This window comes from Hyperolius riggenbachi, chromosome 10 (assembly GCF_040937935.1).
Source record: "Hyperolius riggenbachi isolate aHypRig1 chromosome 10, aHypRig1.pri, whole genome shotgun sequence".
Lineage (NCBI taxonomy): Eukaryota > Metazoa > Chordata > Amphibia > Anura > Hyperoliidae > Hyperolius > Hyperolius riggenbachi.
The window spans coordinates 72,987,292-73,012,674 of NC_090655.1; the positions used below are offsets into that span (position 1 = coordinate 72,987,292).

The 25,383-nt window shown below is 44.8% G+C and overlaps 1 protein-coding gene across 2 annotated transcripts in view; it reads right to left on the reverse strand.

Annotated features, from left to right (window-relative positions):
- Positions 1-25,383, reverse strand: part of TBC1D12 (TBC1 domain family member 12) — a 127,529-nt gene that overhangs the window by 56,958 nt on the left and 45,188 nt on the right. For both annotated transcript variants that reach the window (XM_068255226.1, XM_068255225.1), the window contains one exon: positions 2,348-2,404. In XM_068255226.1, coding sequence (XP_068111327.1) covers positions 2,348-2,404 — 57 coding nt within the window. The remainder of the gene's footprint in view (positions 1-2,347; positions 2,405-25,383) is intronic.

Consider the following 25,383-nt stretch of genomic DNA (forward strand, 5'->3'; position numbering starts at 1 on the left):
TGGTGAAAAAAAAGTCACTAGCTTTTTTTGGAGATTACCATCCCAGTCACTAGTTATTGCCTTGTATGGAACTGTCCCCCATTCCTCTGGTGTGGGCATACTCCCCTGGGTCAAATGATAAATGTTGCTTCACTGGTGGAGGCAAAATGTCTCTCAAAATTACATTTCATAAATGTAAGATTCAGAGTTTGTTTGTATACAGTTTAACCACTTAACGACCAGCCAATGCCGATAGGCGGCGGCTGGTCGCAGTGGTGTTTCCATGTCAGTTCACGGAGGGATTCTCCATGAACAGCCTGCGAGCCTGAGATCGCAGTTCGCAGGCGAAATGTAAACACCCAGGGAAGAAATCCCCGGTTTTTACAGCGTACGGCGCTGCTGTCGCAGCAGCGCAGTAAAAGGAGATCAGCTGATTGGTCGGGGATCACCACCGTCTGATAGGCTGAAGCCTATAAGAGGCTGTACAGGACGGATTGCCGTCCTGTGCCGCCCAGAGAGGAGAGGGAGGGGGAATATCGCTGCGGAGGGGGGCTTTGAGGAGCCCCCGCTACACACAGCAAGCCGGCGGCGATCAGACCCCCCCAGCAGGACATCCCCCTAGTGGGGAAAAAAAAAAGAGGGGGGTTTGGGGGGAGTCTGATCGCTCTGCCTGCCACACGATCTGTGCTGGGGGCTGAAGAGCCCACGCAGCACAGATCAAAGAAAACTCATGCGGTCCTTAAGTGGTTAAAGGAATCATCAGGCTAAAAATAAAAAATCAGCTTTACTCACCTGGAGCTTTCTCCAGCCCCTTTCAGCCGACTGTTCCACGTTGACCACTCCACTCTCCACCACCGTCTCGGGCTCCCCGCACGGTGCAGAGCACGACCTTGAGGTCATCATTACTGCGCCTGCATGAAGCACTGCTGTCAATCAAGCCCACGTTGTCCGTGGCTTACTGCGCAGAGGATCAGCAGGACTGCCAGGCAACTTGTATTGTTTAGAATGAAGCAAATACATCACCTTCCATATCCCTCTCATTGCTGCTGCATCACCTCTCTTCCCCCCACTGGATGGCGCTGCAATGCTGACACCATCCCCTGGGTTAGGACCACATCATATCGTGTGATCCAAACGCAGAAGTGGCTCATGGGAGTGCAGTGGCGCGGGTGGATGAAGAAGAAAAGCTGATCCAGCTGCTGGCAAAAGGTATATATGTTACGGCCAGAACCCGAAGTTTGGCCAGAACTAGAAGTGGCCGGCCACTTCGGGTTCTGGCCGGCCAATGCGCGAACTGGCCGCTGCGCTGCGGCCAATGTGAGAAATGAAACAATTCCTGTAAGGTTTAATGTGATGTTGTGGCCGCAGCGCAGCGGGGGGCAAAAAAATGTATCACACATCTTTACTTTATTCAATGGCATTAAGCCGCCCGGCTTTTTCCTCTGCCTCTCTCTCCTCCCCCCCCCCCCGCCTCTCTCTCCCCCCTTCTCTTATGGGCACAGCCGGGCGGGGACACGCGTGTCCAGGAGAGTCGTTCCTCGCGGCAGGAGAGCAGAGCGGGGGAGGCTGCAGACATTGCTTCTGCCAGCACCCGCTCTGCAAGAACGGCAGGATTCCCCTGCCGCGACGAACGACTCCGGAGGGACACGCGTGTCCCCGCCCGGCTGTGCCCATAAAGAGAAGGAGAGAGAGAGGCGGGGGGGGGGGGGGGGGGGAGAGGAGAGAAAGGCAGAGGAAAAAGCCGGGCGGCTTAATGCCATTGAATAAAGTAAAGATGTGTGATACATTTTTTGCCCCCCGCTGCGCTGCGGCCACAACATCACATTAAACCTTACAGGAATTGTTTCATTTCTCACATTGGCCGCAGCGCAGCGGCCAGTTCGCGCATTGGCCGGCCAGAACCCGAAGTGGCCGGCCACTTCTAGTTCTGGCCAAACTTCGGGTTCTGGCCGTAACATATATAAAAAAAGCTTCCGGCGCCACTCTGCATAGCTGCATTAGGCAGCAAAACTATATATGCCAGCAAAAGATGCCCTGGCACACATTAGCTAACTCGAGATAATGTGCGCAAGGCTGCTAACAGGTTAAACCAAGGTTCTTGCAACCCAAAGTTATACTGTATGTGTTTCTAAAATATTCTTACTACTTTTTTTTTCTTTTTCAAAAGGTTTTATTTGACAGAGTACGTAAACAATACATGAAATAGGTGACATGGATGAGTGATGTGACGTTACTCATGCCAGTGGTTCTGATGAGTGAATGCTGAACATGCAGGGGTGATCAGACCATGCAATCGAGATGCCAATAATTGTGGAATAGCTCATACAAGGAGCAAAGGATAACGAAGGAAATGTATAAAATTCCATACCCCTGTGTTTAATAGGTTTGGCGTGGAGACTGATGATAGACTGCCAGAACTCTCCTCCTGATGAGAAAAACAGAATTTTAGCCTTAGTGAGATCAGAGATAAGTGAGATACTGAAGCAGAAAATAAATTACATACAAAATTAGCATTTTTAAACTCAGCCATGTCATTGTATATATACACACACACACACACACACACACACACACACACACACACACACACACACACACTGCAGTTTCAGAGCACCAAACATACACCTGATACACTTACACTTTGTGCTGTACTGAATCAGAAATGGGTGACATACTGGAGGCTGAATACCAAGTAAGACAGCAGGCCAGACAGGGCACGGCAGACGCTATACACAGCCTCTGTACAAGATCAGAATTTATAAACACAGACCGAGTAGCCATATTAAGAACACGAGGCATGTCAAACCGTGGGGCAAGGATAGATCACCAACTTAATGGATAACCTAACTGTGCTTCCGCTGTCCTCTCCTGCAGCCCCCAAACAACGGGATCCAGGATCATAACAATCCTGTGATAGATTCGTGCAGGCGCAGTAGAGGCTTTCATTTGTGCTCAGATGGAAATAACCAAGCCTGATCGGATCCATTCTACTCCACAGACGACATCTCATGCCTGGGCAGTACAGCGGATCTAATCGGGCTCAGATATTTTCACCTGAGCCCGAACGAAAGCCTCTAGTGCGCCTGCAAGAGGCTCTCACAGGATTGTTATGATCCTGGAGCAAGCATCTTTGTTCAGGGGCTGCCAGCGCTGGATGGGGGCTGCAGGAGAGGACGGGGGAAGCCCATTAGGATGCAGAGGCTTTCCACTCCCGAGCCAAGCAGGGCTGTGGAGTCTGGTACAAAAATCATCCGCCTCCTCAGTTTATGAAACCTCTGACTCCTCGACTCCGACTAGTTAGTCTAATACTTACCAGGGCTGTGGAGTTGGAGCCTTCATAAACTGAGCAGTTGGGTGATTTTTATACCGACTCCAGGTACCCAAAAATTGCTCTGACTCCACAGCCCTGGAGCCAAGTACCACCCAGGGGCTCTTATTTTGTGCATGGATAATAAGAAAAGGGAATGTCTATACCTGCAATGTGGGGGCAGGTCTGGATAGGGAACAGGCTTGAGGAAAGGGGACAGTGAATAGATGTGACTGTTGCAGAGAAAGGGAGGCTGTGTAGGAGCTGATCCCGGGCTGTGTGTGGTGAATGAGGGAGGTTTGTGGTATGGCTGTAGTCAGTGAGGAGGTTGACTGGTTACGTGTACTGATAGAATGGTCAATAGCAGGATAGTATTTCACGATAGTACAGATATTATGGTCGAGGGGACGCTGTAGATCTTTAAGAGTAGACAGTGACTAAAATAATGGCCCGAGTAGATGGTGTGGATCTCTGAATTAGTCAATTATAATACAAAAAAAAATGTAATGTACATGATGAGGTAATATACGTGAGGAAACAGATCAAGCAATAGAGAGATCACGACTGAAGGATTGGATCTGGAACACAGGAGTTGGTATGCTAGTTGGAAGGATGGCGTTATCAAATAACTTACCAATCGATCAAGAGAGGGTACGATTATGCGGATTGATTATATGATGCTAAAATGGTGTACCAAACCGAAAATCTAAGTTTGTGTGGAGAGGAGGTGACAAAGGAATTGGATCAATGGTTGGTATGTACAAATGCAGTAGATTAAGTGAATAAGCACCTGCAAACTCGGCCACTGATAGCCTAACAAGACACGGTGAGCATTGGTGGAACAAGAACGAACATTATTGATGAGAAATAGAAATGTTTTTCCTTAGTGATGGTTTATTTGGTTTTGGGTTGGAACCCATTTTTTTGAAGAATATATATCTACGGTATATATCAATATTAATGAGTATTACAATATTAAATAAGGGAGGAAGGGGGGAAAAAGGAGCAAGGGAAAAGGAAGAAAGGGGAGGAGAGTTATAAATCAGATCAATAAAAATTGTCTTGAGTATTTCAAAGGATGATGGTGGCACTGCTCAACTTAGGATTGCGGAAATATAAAGCCGTTACACCATTAGTGGAGAATTTTCTTAAAATGGACCTGAACTCTTGCACAGGACAGAAGGAAAACAGAGAGTTTAGCTTGTCGAATCCCCCTCATTCGTGTCTAATCACAAGTTGTAATTTGATCTCTCCCCATGTCACATGACTGCCACAGCAGATTAGCTCATCTGAAAGCACAGGATGTTAATAATATGTCTGCTTCCATGAAAGCAGGAAGTAGGCGCAGAGCAGATTTATTTTAGGATTTGTATAAGTTGTAACAATTACTTTTTTTTGTTTTAAGGCTATTATGCTGTTGTGTATCTTTTAAAGCAGAGAGGACATTCTGAGTTCAGGTCCTCTTTAATTGTGCTAAGTAGCACAAGTGTTTGACCATTGTAAAATATTTCCTCACCCTGATTTAAATCCTGAAATTTATCACAGATGGTGACATATTTAGTCCTGTCAGGTGATCTCTGCAGAAAGTTTGTTTAATGAGAGTTCCAGCTCCAGGACAAAAAAAAAAAAAAAAAAAGTCCTGGTCTCTGAAAATGTTTCCAAGTATTGCTACCCTCATAATTAAGGGACACTGAAGTGTGAAAAAAAAAACTTATATAATGATTTGCATGTGTAGTACAGCTAAGAGAGAGAACATTAGTAGCACAGATATGAGCCTCATATGGTTTTCCAGTCCAGGAAGAGTTAAGAAACTTCAGTTATCTACAGCGTTGTGGAGCTCCACAGATTATGAAACTGACTCAGACTCCACAGCCCTGGTTATCTATGCAAAATAGCTTCTCTGAGCTCTTCCACCCAACTTAGGTTCAAAGCACTTAAAGGAATACTATCGAATCACATTTTTTTCAATTGACACAGGAATTGTTTGGGAAGTGCTGCTAAGTACTGGTGTATACATTTTAGTAGCAACTTCTTTGTTTACGGTTATCAAAATACTTTCAAACTTTACTGATGCCAAAACAGATGGCTGACTGAGCCATGAGGAGAGGGGAAATTCCCCTCACACTTGATCAGTTAACTCTATGGGCTTGATTCACAAAGCGGTGATAACTCAGTTATCACGCCTAAAAGACTTTAGGCGTGATAAGCGGTGCAAAGCTGAGTTATCACCGATTTGTGCTGCTCTTCGCGCGAAGCTCCCGCGCGCAAAGTTTTGCGCGCGTAGCGCACCGCGCTGCGCGCACAAAGTCCCATAGGGCTCAAGACGCTGCGCGCGAAGCATGGCACACTGCGCGCGCAGCGCGGTGCGCTACGCGCGCAAAACTTTGCGCACGGGAGATCGCGCGAGTTTCTTCTTATCACTCCTAAACTGAGTTTAGGCGTGATAAAGGGCTTTTCACAGGCGTGCAAACACTTTGCACCGCTTTGTGAATCAAGCCCTATGTGTAACTCTGTGTGTGACAGAGAGAGAGAGCTCCCAACAGCTGCAGCTCCTGTGTCCTGTGTTTCTGACTGACGTGTCTGAAGAGAGCAGAGGAAATGTAACTATTGTCATAGCTTTTCATACTGTTTTTGCTTTCAGAGTTTGATAGGTTTGATATTTGCTTTCTGTAGTCTGATATGCAGCTCTGGCTGTGCATTGAAGCAGGCGCCCCTTCTGCAATTGATTTGTCCCAATATAGCTAAATCCTACCCTCAATAAATTACAGCTTTTGCCTCTGATATTTAACATGAAAAGTAGGAAAATGTTTACAAAGCTACTTAGACATTGTCATTTTAGAACACTTGGGTATCGATAGTATTCCTTTAAGGGGCCCATACACTGGTCGATTTGAGCCATCGATCGATTCTATAGAATCGAACAGAAATCGATTCTTTCAAATCAGCCAATCGATCGATTTTCGATCGATTTCGATTGATGTAATCTGACTGGATGGAAAATCTAGGTCGATTTGGTGCTGGCAGCAGATCGATGGCCCATAGAGCTGCATTGAATCTAATGGTGCAATAATGCTTTTAGGTCGATTTTCGACAGATTTCCAGTAGATTTGATTCTGAAATCTATTTGAAATCTGTTCCTAGTGTGTGGCAATAAGATAGATTTCTGTCAGATTCAACTTGACAGGCATCTGACAGAAATCTGATGGTCGAATATGCTTCAAATGTAATTAAAAAAAAAAAAAAGTGTATGACCACCTTTATTTATATATCAAAGAAACAGCAAGAGACAGCTTCAAATAAGGTTTCACTGCAGGGACGTTCAAACGGTCATACGCTCTGCTTTGTTTTATAGTTTAAAATAGCGTGGTTTATAAACTACAAGTATAAGCAGGATGATGCGATGTGTAAAAAAAAAAAAAAATAAACTATATAACTAAAAATATGAGACTTCTTTGCTACTAATACTCTATGAATTATCCGCATTACACATACAATTCATTTTATCAGAAGTTTTTTTTTTCGCTTCAGTGTCATTTTAAATACTATACACTAAAAGAAGTTCATCAAATATGAGAAGCACATCAGCACTTTTCATAAGAGACTGACTGGAGTCTTGCTGCTCTGCCTGGACTAACCTCTTCTGTAGAGCGCTGGGTGGAGAACCTTCACACCACTCCATCTCACCTCAGTCTCACAACCTTTCAAATAACATGCGAAGGGCAGATAAAGCCAGTACAGAGCACATCAGCAAAGCAGGGCAGCTTATCTGTATCTGGAAGTGTTTTTGTGTTCTCAGCTCCTTCAGAACTACATGTGCAGATTAATGGCTGGCACTTTCCCCTCTCACTTGCTGTGCTGCTGCCCCTCCCCTAATCAGCTAGATCAGGGGCAGACGTGTGTGCCTTGGAGCTGGGGAGGTAAGGTCCATACACACAATAATGGTTATCTAAAACAATCATTCTCAATTGTTCCGGACAGCCTTGTTCCAAATAAACAGCTTTTTCTGCTTGATGGAGAGAGGAGAATGAGTGGAGGAATAATAGTGACTAGGCATACCAGAACGCTAACAAGCTATTGGTGGATACCAGTGAATACTTGTAAACTGTGCCTCAGTCATCTCAGGAAATGTAAGTTGCAAGTCTGATCCTTCATTCTGGCAATACTTGCAGGATTAGATAAGCAGAAACCACAGAGGTGAAATAGCTAAAGCCTCATTCACACACTCCAATTCCAGTTTATCCTTAATGATCATTAACCACTTCGCCATATCTGGACACATATATCCGTCCAGATAGGCAGTGGTGCTGCAGCCGTGTGGTGCGCGCGATCGGGCTCCCGCTGCCTCCCGCTGCCCCCCCGATCAGTGAATGGGAATATAATTCCCATTCACCGATCTAAGTCCCCGGCAGAAATACCGACGCTTTCTCTTCAGAGAGCGTGGTATTTCTGCCCCCAGTAGTGATGGGTCATTCGCGAACGAGCCGGCTCTAAGAGCCGGCTCTTTGAAGTGAATCAGAGGAGCCGATGCTCACTCTGAGAAGAGCTGATGCCTCAGCCGCCCTTTTTAGCTCTGCTTTGCTCTGTAATAAAGGGCGCTGAGGCATTCTGGGAGATGTAGTCCTCCTCTCGCAGCTTGTAGGAGTGTTAAGGGCGGAGCAGAGCAGTAGCAGGAGGGATTGCCCCAGTCAGCGAAGCAGTCTGAAGTTGTCATGGAGACGGGGGCGGGGCTTTTACTCCGATTCTGAGTGGTGTCTAGTGATATTTAATGAAGAGTCGATTCAGAGCCGTAAGAGCCGGCTCTTTAATGGGAGCCGATTCAGAAGAGCCGATTCTCTGAGAAGAGTCGGAATTCCCATCACTAGCCCCCAGGAAACTTCTTCTCTTCTTTTTAGTTCCTAGATGCGACATCGTTCGCATCTAGGAATGTTTTGAATGTGGCCATCTTGTGGCCAAATAGTAAACTGCACCCACATACCTGTATTGAATAAAAAAATATACATTACATTACATCTAAAATTGGCTATTTACCTCCCAAACTAAAATTACCCAAATACATTTTTGTATAAAAAAAAATAAAAAAAATTACAATTAAAAAAAAAAAAACTACATATATAGTTACCTAAGGGTCTGAACTTTTTAAATATACATGTCAAGAGAGTGTCTTATTAAATTTTTTAAAATTATAAGCTTGTAAATAGTGATGGACGCAAATTGAAAAAATGCACCTTTATTTCTAAATAAAATATCGGCGCCATAAATTGTGATAGGGATGTAATTTAAATGGTGTAATAAGCGGGACAAATGGGCACATAAAATGCATGGGTTTTAATTACTGTAGCATGTATTAATTTTAAACTATAATGGCCAAAAACTGAGAAATAATGATTTTTTTTTCCATTTCTATCTTAATCTTCCTGTTAAAATGTATTTACAGTGGGGGCGCATGCGCGGCGCTGAGCAAGATGGCCGCTTAACCTGAGAGCTCCGCCGATGGCTGGATTAAGTTAGACCCAACCGCGTCATACACCTGGCTTACCTGAACTAAAAAGGCTGGTCCCGGTTCCCCATCGAGCACTGATTCATATGGGACCGAAGAAGAGGGGCAGATCGGCTTCTAAAAAGAAAATTGAGGCATATTTTTCCCGGCCCACTAAGCCTCCGCCTACAACCAAGATGGCGTCTCCTAAATCTCAGCGTGGCGAGGAACCACCCGATACTTCGGACTTTATAACTAGAGCCATACTGGAAACCTGCTTATCCGACCTGCACACAAAGATATCAGGCACAATAAAAGATGCGATCTCCTCAGCCCTGGAAGGCCTACGCTCGGATGTTAAGTCCTCATTGGCGCGGACCACGGCACTGGAAAAATCAGTTGCGGCCTTGGAACAACGCTGCGCATACTTAGAGGAGGAGAATGATAGACTAACGGACACAGTCGGGGAACTACACCGCTCTATGGAAGATCATGAGAACAGAGATCGAAGGTCAAACTTAAGGATAAGAGGGGTGCCGGACTTTGTTAAGCCCCCGGATATCAAACAATACCTGACAGATCTATTTACAGACATTGATCCGGACATCTCACAGGACATGTGGCGGTTTGATCGTGCCCATCGGGCGATAGGGCCACGTCCAGAAGGAGCCCCTCAACTTAGGGATATAATAGTCCGCTTCCACTACTACGAAGCGAAAGAGAAGGTGGCCATGAAGGTACGCAATATTAACTTTTACAAATTTCGTGACCACGATGTACAAATCTTTAATGACATATCCCCCATCACATTGGCTAAACGCCGCAAGCTTAAAGCTGTTACAGCACTTTTACGGGAAAACGACATCCAATACAGATGGGGATATCCCTTTAAGTTGATTGCGGTCAAGGAAGGCAGGTACCACGCCATCTCTGCTCCGGAAGATGCACCGGATCTACTCAAAGGCTTAGGACTACGCATGCCGGGGAAAGTTGAATCTCAATCCCAAACAAATGGTTCTCCTGCTAAATCTCGGGATCAAACAGCATCACCACCCTGCCTCTCACCTGAAGTCCCAGCCACTTAAGCATGGAACCAGGACGCTATCTAAATCTTTCTTCTCACAATTCAGGTTTATTTTTTGAAATCCGTAAAGTTTTTGGTGTGATGCGGTCATAAGTATGCAGTATTTTATTATACAGCCTGTCGGTGCGGCTCCGGGACACCCGGCCGCAAGGTGCCAGCATGCATTCCCTCTATGGGTGTGCAGTGGGGCGCACCCACACAAGGGATATGTATACCCTTGTACTTTCTAAAAATGTTTTGATGGCTTTGCATATACAGATTATGGTTATTTCACTGTTGTTCACCATGCAAAATTCAGTTTATGAAAATATTAAGAGGTCTGTTCCCCTAAATTTAGGGGTTGGTCTTTTTCTGTTTCTATCCTATCTTTCCCTCTTTCTCTTCTTTCCCTCCTTTATCTCGTTCTCTGAACATCTTGCCTGCCAGCCATCCTTTTTCACATGTTTGGTGTTAGATAACATGCTGTGGATCTTCCTAAGCTGGGCTCACTGCATAATTAAAGTCGGCTTCTATAACTTTTTATTATGGTAAAGCTAGTTACACTTAATGCCAAAGGGCTCAATTCGGTTCGCAAACGATACTTAGCACTACGGGATCTAGAACGCATCGGCGCAGACTTTGTTTTCCTTCAGGAAACTCGGTTTTCCTCTAAGCGACCGGGATTTCTGAAAAGCAAGGCTTATCCAACTTTTATGGCTAGTGCTGCGGAAAAAAAAGCGGGTGTCGCACTTTTAATACATAGCAGATGCCCATTTCAAGTTAAAACTGAATGCAGTGATCCCAAAGGTAGATTCATAATACTACAAGGTTCCTTGCATGGACTAGAAATTGTACTGGTGGTTGTATATGCACCAAACACCCACCAGTTACAGTTTCTGGAAAAAGTATTTAAGAAAGTTGAACAGTTAAAATGTCCAAATGTGATTATAGGGGGGGATTTTAACCTGATAAGCTTCCCTACAAGGGACCGTAGATCCGAGGTCACCCCCTCTAATTTCTCCACTATTTGTAAAAATGCTAAGAATTTCAGGTTGTTGCAGAAACAGTTTGGATTGTGTGATGCTTGGAGAGCTTTGCATGCAGGTGACACCGATTTCACTTTCTATTCACATAACACCTCCACTTACACCAGAATAGATCATTTTTTTATAACCCCTGCCTTGCTGAATACTTTAATTGCTTCCGAGATAGGCCCAATTTCCTGGTCAGATCATGCTCCACTAGATTTAACCTTAAACTTGGCAAACAACCCAAAAATCCCCTCGGTTTGGAAGCTAAACGACAGCTTACTTTTAGATGAGGAAGTTTACCAAGATATTTTAGAGAGCTTAAACAGCTTTTTCCAAATAAATACAGGATCTGTAACTGATTACTCCACTGTCTGGGAAGCTCATAAGGCAAACATTAGGGGTAAACTCATCGCAATAGCAAGCAGAAGGAAAAGAGCAGCCCTCGCAAAAGTAACAGATCTCCTCACTCAAATTACTACACTAGAAGAATCTCATAAAAAAAGTCCCTCCAAACAGTTATTTAACAAACTGGAAGATCTGCGCAAACAATTAACTGATCTTCAATATACTTCAGTAGAAAGGTCTTTGCTCTTCACAAGGCAAATGTTCTATGAGAAAGGGAACAGGGCCCATACACTATTAGCCAAAAAACGTAGGGATATAAAAACACGCAATGCAGTCCTTTCCCTTAAAGATAAGAAGGGGGTGATACAACATGATCTCCGCTATATAGCCCAGATATTCAGGGAATATTTCTCCGAGATATATAACCTCCAAAAAACAGAAAATTATTCACATCCCACCCAAACAGAAATGAAAAACTATATTAAATCATGTGGGCTCCCCATATTGTCAACAAATCAATTAAACATACTAAATGCAGGCATAGAACAGGAAGAAATTATTGAAGTTCTTAAAAAAGCTCAGCCCCACAAAGCCCCTGGTCCTGATGGATACACAATGGCCTACTATAAAAAATTTCGAGATATTTTGGCTCCAAAAATGACTTTACTATTTAATAATTTTATGGGAATGGATCCTATTCCAGAAACAATGCTAAAATCGCATATGGTGGTACTGCCCAAACCAGATAGAGATTCATTAGACCCTAAAAATTACAGGCCAATATCTCTACTGAATACAGATTTAAAAATATTTACTAAAATCCTAGCAAATCGCCTATCCCCGCTATTACCATCCCTGGTAGATAAAGACCAGGTGGGATTTGTCACAGGTAGATATGCAGGAGATAACATTCGACGCACTATAAACTTGATAGATTTTATCAACCATTCGAAACTTCCTTCTATACTATTAAGCCTTGACGCGGAAAAGGCCTTTGATAGGCTGAGTTGGCCTTTTCTGTTCCAAACTTTGAGGACCATGGGCTTTGAGGGAGCGTTTCTGAACACCCTCTACAAATTATATTCCAAACCCCAGGTAGCCTTAAAAATCCCATTTACAGACCCCCACCAATATTTCACAATTTCCAATGGCACCCGTCAGGGCTGCCCCCTGTCCCCCCTGATTTTCGCCCTTTCTATAGAGCCCCTGGCAGCCCGGATACGGGGCAACCCCGATATAACAGGGATAAAAATTGGGGAAAATGCATATAAAATCTCGCTTTTTGCAGACGATGTGTTAATATCAGTAACTAATCCACATATATCCCTCCCTAACATGCATGCAGAGCTCTCTAAGTTTGGATACCTCTCAAACTATAAAATAAACGATAGCAAAACGGAAGCTCTCTCCTTTTATCTTTCTCCCCTAATGGTGGACGGTCTGAAGTTGCGGTTTCCATATAGATGGCAAAAAGACACCCTTAAATATTTGGGAATTCATCTCCCCTACGATTCCAAGAAATTACTTCAATTTAATGTTTCCCCCTTAATCAATCGCATCATTAAAGACCTAAATAAATGGAAAGATTACAACATTTCCTGGATTGGTCGTATGACAGCGTTTAAAATGAACTCCCTACCTAAGCTAGTTTATATATTCTCCACAATACCTATGTGGATACCGCAATCTACACTGCTCCCCCTTCAAAAAGCTCTACTACGCTTTATATGGCATAGTAAACCACCCAGGATTTCCAAAAAAATAATAACTTTGCAAAGACAATTTGGAGGCCTTTCAGCTCCAAATATTTACAACTATTATGTGGCAAGTCAATTTAGGCAGATGGTAGCATGGCTTGAGAAAAGACCCCATGCAAAATGGGCACAAATAGAGTTTGAGGCATTTATGCCTTTTCATCCAAGTGCTTTCCTATGGAAAAATAATGTTCCTCCTAAGGAGGCGAGGGAGATATACTCCTCCCTACGGTCTAATTTGAAATTATGGACAGTTGTGGGGAGGCGTATATCCCTCTTTCCGCAGGTATCAGTCATGATCCCAATACTTGGCAATCCCAGATTCACCCCAGGTCTTAAACGCACCACAGCATCAATATGGCATCAAAATGATATTTGGTTTATCTCTGATTTAATGAACCCTTTTACAGGGAAGCTATACACTTATGATGATCTCAAGGACCATATAGCACTTACCAATGCCAACTACCTGCAATATATGCAAATACGACATTTCGTAGCATCCATTTCCCCCAAGTTGGAATTTCCACAGAAGACAGAGTTTGAAATAATCTGGGATGCAGGTCCCACACAAAAAGGACTAATTTCTTCTCTATATACGTGGCTGAACTCCCCGCAACGTAAGACTCTGGAGTACCAACATCGTTACATGGCATACTGGGACCAAGCACTGGAAACGGATACTACTCTTGATACATGGTCAAAGATCTGGATAAACGCATCTAAATCCTCTATTTGTGTGCTAACAAAAGAGAACATATACAAAATAATGCTACTTTGGTATCAAACACCAGTTCGCTTACATAAATGGAACCCCTCTCTTTCCCCGGCATGTTGGAGGAACTGTGGTCAACCTGGCACTCTTCACTATCTATTCTGGTTCTGCCCGGAAATCCAAACCTACTGGTCGGATGCTCTCCAGCTAATAACTCGCTATACTGGTCTAGAAATTCCTAAAGACCCTTGGATCTGCTTGTTGGCTAAACCCATACCGAAGATGAAACCCCATAACCAACGTTTGCTTAATCATTTTCTGACAGCAACGAGATGTGTTATCTCCAAACATTGGAGAGACACCTCTCCACCTAATATCTCTGAAGTGTTAAATAGAGTGAAATATATTTATAAACTAGAATATCTTACGGCTGTAATGCAGGATAAGATTCACATCTTTCAAAAGGTATGGAAAGATATTGACCTGTAAGCAACATATGGTGGTTTGTAAGTTAAGGGTTGATCCCTAGTGCGCTTATTTAGGATTATAAGATCTGGTGGGCTGGCAGGCCACTCTTCCCTTCTCTCCTTCCTTCTTTCTTCTCTGATCTGAATTTCACTTCTGTTTTTTCTCCCTTCTCTCTACTTCTTTCTTACCCCAGAAGAGGGATCTCCATCCCTCCTAGGATAACGGTCTAGCCGGGTCGTCCCATCTCTCTGAGAAAGATGACAGATTTAAACCCATATGGGATTCTCACAGCAAATGGGGTGACTCTTGGTTGGGCTATTGTAATGATGCAAATAGATAATAGATATAAGATATAATTGATTTCCACCTGATTAACAAATAGAGACTACTGAATCAGCTGTTAACATAATATAGCTAACTATTTTGTTCTGATCATTTAAAATTATCTGTGTGGAATGTTTTGTACTTTATTATGCAAAGGAAAAAAAATAAAAATATTTAAATACAAAAAAAAAAATGTATTTACAGTAAAGTGGCTCTTAGCAAAATGTACTACCTAAAGAAAGCCTAATTAGTGGCGGAAAAAACGAGATATAGATCAATTAATTTTGATAAGTAGCGATAAAGTTATTAGTGAATGAATGGGAGGTGAACATTGCTCGGATGCATAAGATTTTCGAAGCTGTAGGCTGAAGTGGTTAAAGTACACCAGTGGTGACGGGGCGAGAAGAGAGTTAAGATACTTACCTCAATAAAGGCTGGTATACACAATGCAATTTCCTGTCAAATAAATAAAATCGATAATTTTGGGCATGTGATCTGCTCCTGATTGATTATGTACAGTACTGATCTAAAAAAAAAAAAATCAATCCAGTTCTCGATCGGAAGCAGATCAGACATGCTGGAAATTATAAATTAAACAGGAAATTGCACCGTGTGTACCAGCCTTAAAAGGAAGATCCGAGAATTAAAAAAAAAAAAAAAAAAAAAATTACCTGGTGCTTCCTCCAGCCCCTGGCAGCCATCCTGTGCCCTCGCCGCAGCTCCGCTCCCCACCGGTGGGCTGGGGTCCCCTCCGTTGCAAATGGCGACCAGCATCTTCTGTGCATGTGCGCGGCTGTGCAGCTCACATAGTCTGGAGCGTTCTGTGCAGGCGCAGAACTACTACACCTGCGCAAAACACTCCCCACCACGTGAGCAGCCATACTGCGAAGGAGCGAGTATGGCCCACGCCTGCACAGTAGAATGAAGTAGCTCTTGCACGGCCTTTTCCTACACGCACAAGTGGCTTTGTGCTACTGTGCAGGCTTGACCCGCACTATCACATGAGCAGTACACAAGTGCATAGTCCTATAGCAAGCAAGGTTACATAACTACCTCTGTAGATACTGTATCCATAAATCCCACATTGTTGTTAGTGAGACCCGACAACAGGATTAGGTAACACCACCTCAAAATAATAGTTTCTCAGTTACATACAACATGTAGAAAGCACAAATGATTTTCATATATAAGACACTACTAGCTATAGTTTACCAGAAGCAAGGACTGCTACAAGATAAAACTCCCCCTGCCTGTGTGATATGGAAGAGATGATGGGGGGAGGGGATTTGCTGAATGTAATAAGTAGCAAGCAACGTTAAGGAGTGGAGTAGAAAAGCCTTTAGGCATCCCCAAGCGAGGGCTTAATTCACATAAGAGTGACAGGGAGACAGAATGTGAACCTTCTGGAACATAGGCGTCTCTTTATAAGTTATATTAGGCTTTATTCTGAGGACTTGTTGCTTATGTTGCCATTATAACTGGCATATCAATATGACAGTGGTTTCAAAGGAATACAGTGTGCATAATGAAGAAATGCCAGAGTGAAGAGGCAGTGAATACACCCCCCTTGCCCTCTTAACTTTTAATGGGAGCAGAAAAGGCGCAGGAAAGGACAATGTGTACATCTGTCAATAAACAGGATCTTCCTTTGAAGATCTTCATAGAGCGGTCATTGTTGGAATTTCTGGGATGTTTCTCGTACCAACTGACAACAGAGCACTTCAGCTGTGTACCTTCTTTACGAGACTGTCAGCGAGAAATCACATTTGACTACACTAATCACAAGACACAGTGTCGCACACAAATAAGAATGCAAGTGACATTTTTTAAGGATTCTCCAGTCGAGCTAAAAAATAATTCGCTCTCCAAGGACACGGCTGCCACCATAATGTGCAGATTGCGACAGATAACCACCCTTTCCTGTTCATATCCGAAGTTTCTGACATCACATATAGACTATTCAAACCTCTGGGATACTGATAGGAGACAATGATCTGGCCTTTGCTATATGTTGCTAAGCTTTGAATTGTCATGCTGGAGGGGAGATTTGTCTATACAAAATCAGGGAGTGCCGTGCCTTGGTTGGTTAAAAATATAAGTGTGCCATGAAACCAAAAATCACGACACTACCGCTTCTGCTGATCTTTATAATGGACACAAAAAAATTAAATCTTGATTGTACATTAGTGGCAAATCTCACCACATCTACACAGTGTAAAGGCCGCTTCAGCCTACATTAATCGAGCGTGTGTACGGACCATAAAGGGTATCTGAAGTAAGGGATATGGAGGAGGCTGTCATAATTATTTACTGTAATGGGGAAAAAGAAAGGTTAACTTACCTGGGGCTTCCACCGCCCCCCCTTCCCCCTCCTCCACAAACATCCTGTACTCGCGCTGGGACAAAACGATCCCCCGCTGCGGCTCGCTTCTAGGATTTGCAACTTTAATGTTGCAAGCCACTGCGCCTGTGCGGCCCTGGCTATGCGCTTCCTCCCTCCCGCTGACGTCACCGGGAGTGTACTGCGCAGGAAGCTCCTGGCGGCATCAGCGAGAGCGAGGATGCGCGCGACCAGGGCTGCGCAGGTGCAGTGGCTTGCGACATTAAAGTCACAATTACCTGAAGCAAGCATGTTGAAAATCGATCGAACCGTTATCTTGATCGGACCACCACATGGTCAGATAATTTAGATTATGTGGCCAATAAAGGGGTGCTCAGGAGGCCGGCCCAAAATGCAGTGTCCTCAATAGTGGGCATAATTAGCGGAAGGGGTTATAGGTGGTTGGGTGTGGTTTTGTTCAGGTTTCCATCGAGTTGTAGCACAACCCCACACTGCTTTCATCCTCCTTTGAAACTGCCCTCTATTTCATTTACTGAACGGAATCGGAAAGAGAATCCTTTAGTATGTACTGTGCTTTCGATAGTGTGTCCCTTGTCTTTTTCCTCCTACCTGTTGGCATAGGTCATGAATAATAAAAAAAATAATGAAGTTTAGTGGACTATGATGCAACTTAACCCAGTGCCACAGGAGTATAGCAATGAAGTGCATAACTCGGGCTGGGCAAAAAATAGGCTGAGGTCCGAGAAAAAACAAAACAAAAACAAAACAAAACCACACACACACAAACATTGTGAATGCAGGAAATCAGACAGCCCTACCCTGACAGGCTCTTTTGAGAAGGTAACCTGCACTACAGGAGGAAAAATGGATTCACATAATGGATTGCATCCAACCCAATAACCTGAATGTATGCGTTTGCTTTTATATACCAAATGTCTTCTGTAGCCTTACAGATTGTTTGCCAAGACTGAATCAGAGGTGAGACAGTTGGTGACCCACGCTTTGTTGGGTCTAACGATTGCCAATACATTCGTACAGATTGTTTGTATGAATGTATTTGTGCGTTATCTCTTTATAGGTCTGTGGGGTGTACCCACAATCTTGTCAGTTTAAAAATGATGCTATGGGTTAACTTTTCTGAAGAATTGTTGGACTGATGAGGGTTGATATGCTAAAGTGCCCTCTAATAGTGGCAGGGGCTGACTTCTCAGAAGAGACTACAGGACTAATCAGATTTAACCTGCTAGGGTGGGGCTGTTGCACTTGTTATACTGATATAGGATGTGTTGTGCATGTTTCTTTGTTTTTAACTTTCACTTTGTGAATGAATATTGGCATCTTGCTGATGCCGGCTTTCATTAATTACAGACACTTACATCGGCTTTGGGAGCACATGTTCCCATTCTCCAATCACGGACTGGCGAGATGGTGACGGAGACGAACGGGCGCGCACCATCGTGAGGTAAACAAACAGAAACGGATATCTATGCCCCTGGTCCCCTAAGTGGAATTTTCAGGAGTGTAGATTTGTGTACCAGCGGTACAGAAGTAATTAAATGATTTCCTGCTAATGAAAGCGACAAGATTGTATGGGGTATGGCCAAGCATTGAGGTGGACATTCCTCCTCTTCCACTTATTTCCCTGCCAGCTTCTTATCTGAAACCTAATCCCCTACTCACTTGTGTTTACAAGCAAGGCTGAGGCGACTCAGCGATTGGAGGAGACAAGAAAAAAAGTAAAGGGCAGAAATGACATCACGAGTTAGCCTTAACTGTGGGCAAATGACATGGTTCCCACCAGGAACAGAATTCTCTTCATTTACTATATAACATTCACTGAAATCAAAACATGGACAGTATAATACATGTGTTATGTAAGTTGATCAAGTATTTATCTACTTATATATGTGTTTTTTCCCCCGGCATAGTATGGCTGATCCTACTGCTTTAAGAAATATTGGTACCAGATGTATCATAATATTCTTTCCTGTAAGTGAAGGTGTTAGTGGACTTGATTGTCCTTTAATCTGGATACCATTATTTAGCCTGCTACTGAATACTGAAGAGGTAAAGCTCAGAAAAAAAAGCATTAAAGGGAATCTTATCACTAAAAATAAATACAAAAATATTAACTTGCCTGGGGCTTTTTGCAGCCCCCTGCGGTCTTCCTGAGCCGTCGTTCCAAGACTCTTCAGTCAGCAGTAATTACCCCCTTTAAAGCTGGCCAGCCATGGCCGGTGGCAGGCTCTGCGCGTACACGGCATTGGGCCATGCGTATGCTGATTGCGCTCCCAGAGACGCAGCGATTGTTCTGTACTGTGCATCGAGAGCACGATGAGAAGGCTCATGGTCCAGGGCCGCACATACAGCTGCCGAGCAGATCGCGGAGTGACAGCGCAGGCAAAGGATGACTGCGGGGGGCTGCAAGAAGCCTTTTTTCCCCCCTTTAAAGCATTTGTGTGCTTAAGGGCCTGTTCAGACTATGCGCGTTCCTAGACGTTTTCAGGGAACACGTACGGGTACCAAAAACGCATAGGAACGGCTCCTAATGCTTTTGAATGGGCTAGTTCACATGTATGCGTATGAGACGCATACGTTTCTCATCCGCATTGCTGCACGCAGTTCTGTGCGTCACGCATAGAAACGGACGCAATGAAAGTCTATAGACGCAAATCAAAAACGCGTACTATTGCGTTTTTCGTGTCAGTTTTCCTCTGCGGTTCCCATAATTCTTTTTTTTCCCCTGGGTCACGTGTGTGTGCAAAACGCAATAGAATACGCATTAGAACGCGAGAAAAACGCATGCGTTTTTCAACTTGCGTTTCTTTGATTTTAAACACATTCTTCATACGCAGATAGTCTGAACAGGCCCTTAGAGAGCATTGTTCAGAAGGAAAAAAAAAAGCATAATTTCAATCAATTTGCTAAAGTAAAGGCATGAATAGCTTTGTCGGCTACACACATTACAATGTGATCATATGATATTGTGATAAAAAGCCGATCATTTTAATTGAAAATTCTCTATACATTATTGATATCAAATGATCTTTTAATTGATCATTTGATCGATATGATTATTTACTTCTGGGCACAATACAATCCATCCCAACTATAGTCGGCTGGCCGCGCAATCTAGTCTAATCAGCATAATCACATGCTCAGCAGGGCCTGTATGCACAGGGGAAGCAAGTTGAAAGAAGAAATAATTTTTCAAATCCATTAAAAAAAAAAAAAAAATCAACTCTCAGGGCTGCTATAAAACACAAGTCCCATTTAATAAATGCAATTATTAATGTGACTGAATGAATGGTTATGTGAATGATTACATCTTCTGCAGCTCTCTGCTATAAACATGATAGGGAGAAGACAAAAAGCCACGTAAACCACAGATTACACACTGTGGAGGAAGAGGAGATAATGGAAGGCTCTGATGAGCACTGCTCTATGCAGCTCATATTTCTCTCTGCTCATAGAAAATCACAGAGTTTATCCAATTGGTCAATGCTTGATTATTAAATTCTCTGGAAGGAAATGCAAATGGGCCCACTGTTTGCTTATGGGTCCACTATAACTACTGTATTTTTTGGACTATAAGACTAACTTTTTCTCCCCCAAAAGTGGGGTAAAAAAAGTCACTGCGTCTTATAGTCCAAAAGCAGGGAGTTCCTGACTTGTACAAATCTCCAACCTGCCGCAATGTCGGGACTCCCTGTACTGTTCCCATGCTGAGGAGGACACAGGAGGACAGCGGAGGACACAAAGGGGCATAAAGGATCACACAAGGAGGACAGAGGCAGACACATGGGGGGCACAGGAGGACACAAGGGGGACGGAGGAGGATACAGGGAGACACAAAAGGTACAAGGGGGCATGAGGTACAAAGGGGGCATAATCCACAGGACGCTCCTGCATCATGGGTGCACCAGGTTTAGTATATATTTTTCCCCTGGTTTTTGTCCTCTAAACCTAAGTGCGTCTTATGGTCAGGAGCATCTTATAGTCCGAAAAATACGGTATGTGCTGCAGCACTCTTAAGCTGGACGGACACACACACACACACACACACACACACACACACACACACACACACACACACACACACACACACACCCCAACCCCATGAGCCAGCACACCTCCAAGGCCCCTGGAGTTAACGCCTAGCGCAGCTCCTCATTGTTCAATTAGAAACATCTACTGCATGGCCATAAAGCTACCGTCAGGCACCTGAGCGACACCTCAATTCAGGGATTATCGAGTAAATTTTTCAGGGCATTTTCAATTAAGATATGGAAGTTTGTACCATGTCATCACTTTATTCAGTCTTTTCGACCAGGAGGATATAGAAGGAGGTGTATCGCCGCCCCATTTGCTAAAGATTTCTCTTCTCGCATAAACACACATTATTTGGACTAGGTTAATGCCATGCGAGGAAAGAGTGGAGTCCGCATACAAACCCAAAAGTAACGATTTGGGGTCCACCACAATTTTCTCCCATCACCCCTGACATAATAAGACAGTTTTGTCCAGAAATTTATAATAATCGGACAGTACCAAAGCATATGGAAAATATCGCCTCTGTCTACCTTACATTTGGGGCATCTATCTGATCTATCAGAAGAATCCAAAAAAATATGCATGCAACTGAACAGCAGTATAGTAGGCACGATACACAAGTTTCAAATGAGCATACCTATCAGAGGTCGATATTAGGACTCCACCCATTTCTCCTAGAACATCACCCCACTCCCTATCAGACAGACAGTTGACCAACATCCACCGACCACTTCATCCGAGCCCTATCTAACCTGGCGGTGGATGCAGGGAGTAGAATTGAACAGGGCTGTGGAGTCGGAGTCGAGGAGTTGGGGCAATTTTGGGCACCCGGAGTCGGAGTCGTGGTTTCAGAAACTGAGGAGTTGGGAGTCGGAGTCGCATGATTTTTATACAAAATCTACAGCCCTGTTAAGTATTGGGCTAAGGAGTCGGAGTCGAGGTCTGAGCAATTTTGGGTACCCGGAGTCGGAGTTTCAGAAACTGAGGAGTCGGAGTTGGAAGATTTGTGTACCGACTCCAAAGCCCTGGAATTGAATATACCATTGAGAGAGGTTTGTCTACTTTTTGACGGATCAGGAGACTCTTCAGCATGTCCGATTCCCAAGACCAGGTCCCCGGGAATTGTGCAAGCCAAGCATGCTTAACCTGCATGTAGCGAAATCAGATTTTAATTTCATTAAAGGACATCAATTTCCCCCGAGGAGCCAACTGCTCCACCTGTTTGATCCCATACCGTGCCCAAATCTGTGGATCAGGAATCTCCACAAAGTGAGGGAGTTTCGGGTTTCCCCAGAGCGGAGTGTAGGGAGACATATTGTTGGGTTTGGTCAGTTCAGACGTATCCGCGTCCCATGCCTTAATGGTAGTGCGCAAGGGAGGGAGTAATCTCAGAATATTTTACACCTCTAAAGGCAAGGTTAGTGAGAGATTCCTGCGAGCCCACCACCGCAGCTTCCAAGATTGCCGCTGTATTACATTCATCCTGCCCAAACCACCACCTTGTAGTGACCAAAATTAAAGCCAAAAAATATTTATGCAGATCTGGTAAAGCCAGGCCTCCACCGTCGATTGGCATCTGCAATGTGGTTTAGGACATCCTGGGAGAGCCCCCCGCCCACAGAAAGTCAGAGGTAAGAGTCGATTTTTCGGAAAATAGCTTTTGGGACCCACGCTGGAGATTGTCCAAAGATGTAGTTGAACCTGGGGAGATATAGCATTTTACATAAATTTGCCCTTCCCACAACAGACAGCGGCAGCTTCTTCCACAATTGATGGTTTTGAGAGCAACGGTCTATAATGGGCTGCAAATTAAGTGGTATATAAGTAGTTAGATCCAGATCTATGACAATGCCCAAATACGTGAACCTAGTCACCCAGCACAAGCCAAGAGTATAACTAGGGGGGGGGTTTGCTACTTTATCAACAGGAAAGTAGGGATTTGTCCCAGTTGACTACCACCCCACAGAACCTACCAAATTCATCTAGAACAGAGTGCCTCCCGCAAGGAAGGGCCAGGGTCCTGTAGGAAGAGCAGCATGTCATCCGCATACAGTGCTATTTTTTCAGTCAACCCCCTAGTCATTCCTTTGATACCCGCATCCCCTCTAATTTTAACAGCCACCGGCTCTATTGCGAGAGCGAATAGGAGGGGTGATAGCAGGGGCGTAGGAATAGACCCTGCAGCCCCTGCAGTTGCAGGGGGGCCCCTAGCAAGTCAGGGGCCCGGAGGAGGAAAGGCTGTCACCACCGGCGTACCTACCGGGGATGCGACTCTCTCAGCCGCAGGGGGGCCCTGCCGCCCGGGGCTGCTCTGGGGCCCGCTCACTGTGCGTGGGGGGAGCGCTGCTCTGGACCCCCCAGCAAGGTGCTCAACTGGCCGCAGCGTCTAATAGACGCTGCGCCAGTTCAGTCCCCGCAGCCCCGCTCCAGCAGCCTGCATAGTCTCCGGCAGGCAGAGCAGGGCTACGGCAAGATGGCCGCCGAAGAAACCCTACACTGGAGACTATGTGTCTCTAGTACAGGGCTTCGGCAGCCATCTTGCCGTAGCCCTGCACTCTGCCTGTCAGCGCGGGAGATGTGCTGCAGGAGGACTTGGGGAGCTGCGAGCCAGATGCCGGGAGAGGAGAAGACTTCTGTCAGGTAAGTGAATTGTTCTTTTTTCACAGGTGCATTTTTTTTGTGGTCACTGCTGCCCACATTGTGATTTTCAGGTGTCTGCTGCCCACATTATGGATTTTCTGGTCACTGCTGCCCACATTACGATTTTCAGGTGTCTGCTGCCCACATTGCGATTTTCTGGTGTCTGCTGCCCACATTACGATTTTCTGGTCACTGCTGCCCACATTACGATTTTCTGGTCACTGCTGCCCACATTACGATTTTCTGGTCACTGCTGCCCACATTGCGATTTTCTGGTCACTGCTGCCCACATTGCGATTTTCTGGTGTCTGCTGCCCTCATTACGATTTTCTGGTGTCTGCTGCCCACATTATGATTTTCTGGTGTCTGCTGCCCACATTACGATTTTCAGGTGTCTGCTGCCCACATTGCGATTTTCTGATCACTGCTGCCCACATTACGATTTTCAGGTGTCTGCTGCCCACATTACGATTTTCAGGTGTCTGCTGCCCACATTACGATTTTCAGGTGTCTGCTGCCCACATTACGATTTTCAGGTGTCTGCTGCCCACATTACGATTTTCTGGTGTCTGCTGCCCACAGGGCCGGGCCGAGGCATAGGCTGGAGAGGCTCCAGCGCCTCAGGGCGCAGTGTAGGAGGGGACGCAGAATTCATTCAGCTGTCATTCCTAATTGTGTTTGAAGCAGAAATAAATAAGAAAAGGGGATACATAGCTGTGACTGCAAGCCAGATAACTAGATATTAAGGTGTTGGGGAGGTTGTGGGCCCTGTGGCGCCTCTTAGTCTATAGCAATCAGTGTGTGATGGCTGGGGTGGGAGGGATGGGGGGGCGCACTTTGGTGTCTCAGCCTTGGGTGCTGGAGGACCTTGTCCCGGCTCTGGCTGCCCACATTGCGATTTTCTGGTCACTGCTGCCCACATTGTGATTTTCTGGTCACTGCTGCCCACATTGTGATTTTCAGGTGTCTGCTGCCCACATTATGATTTTCTGGTGTCTGCTGCCCACATTGCGATCTTCTGGTGTCTGCTGCCCACATTATGATTTTCTGGTGTCTGCTGCCCACATTATGATTTTCTGGTGTCTGCTGCCCACATTACGATTTTCAGGTGTCTGCTGCCCACATTGCGATTTTCTGGTCACTGCTGCCCACATTGCAATTTTCAGGTGTCTGCTGCCCTCATTACGATTTTCAGGTGTCTGCTGCCCACATTACGATTTTCAGGTGTCTGCTGCCCACATTGCGATTTTCAGGTGTCTGCTGCCCACATTGCGATTTTCAGGTGTCTGCTGCCCACATTACGATTTTCTGGTGTATGCTGCCCACATTAGGATTTTCTGGTGACTGCTGCCCACATTGCGATTTTCTGGTGACTGCTGCCCACATTGCGATTTTCTGGTGACTGCTGCCCACATAAGGATTTTCTGGTGACTGCTGCCCACATTAGGATTTTCTGGTGTCTGCTGCCCACATTACGACATTCTGGTGACTGACTGCTGCCCACATTAGGATTTTCTGGTGACTGCTGCCCACATTACGATATTCTGGTGACTGCTGCCCACATTAGGATTTTCTGGTGACTGATGCCCACATTGCAATTTTCTGGTGACTGCTGCCCACATGGCGATTTTCTGGTGACTGCTGCCCACATTGCGATTTTCTGGCCCACATTACGATTTTCTGGTGAACACTGCCCACGTTACGATTGTCTGGTGAATGCTGTCCACGTTACGATTTTCTGGTGAACGCTGCCCACATTACGATTTTCTGGCCCACATTACGATTTTCTGGTGAACACTGCCCAAGTTACGATTGTCTGGTGAATGCTGTCCATGTTACAATTTTCTGGTGAACTCTGCCCACATTACGATTTTCTGTCCCACATTA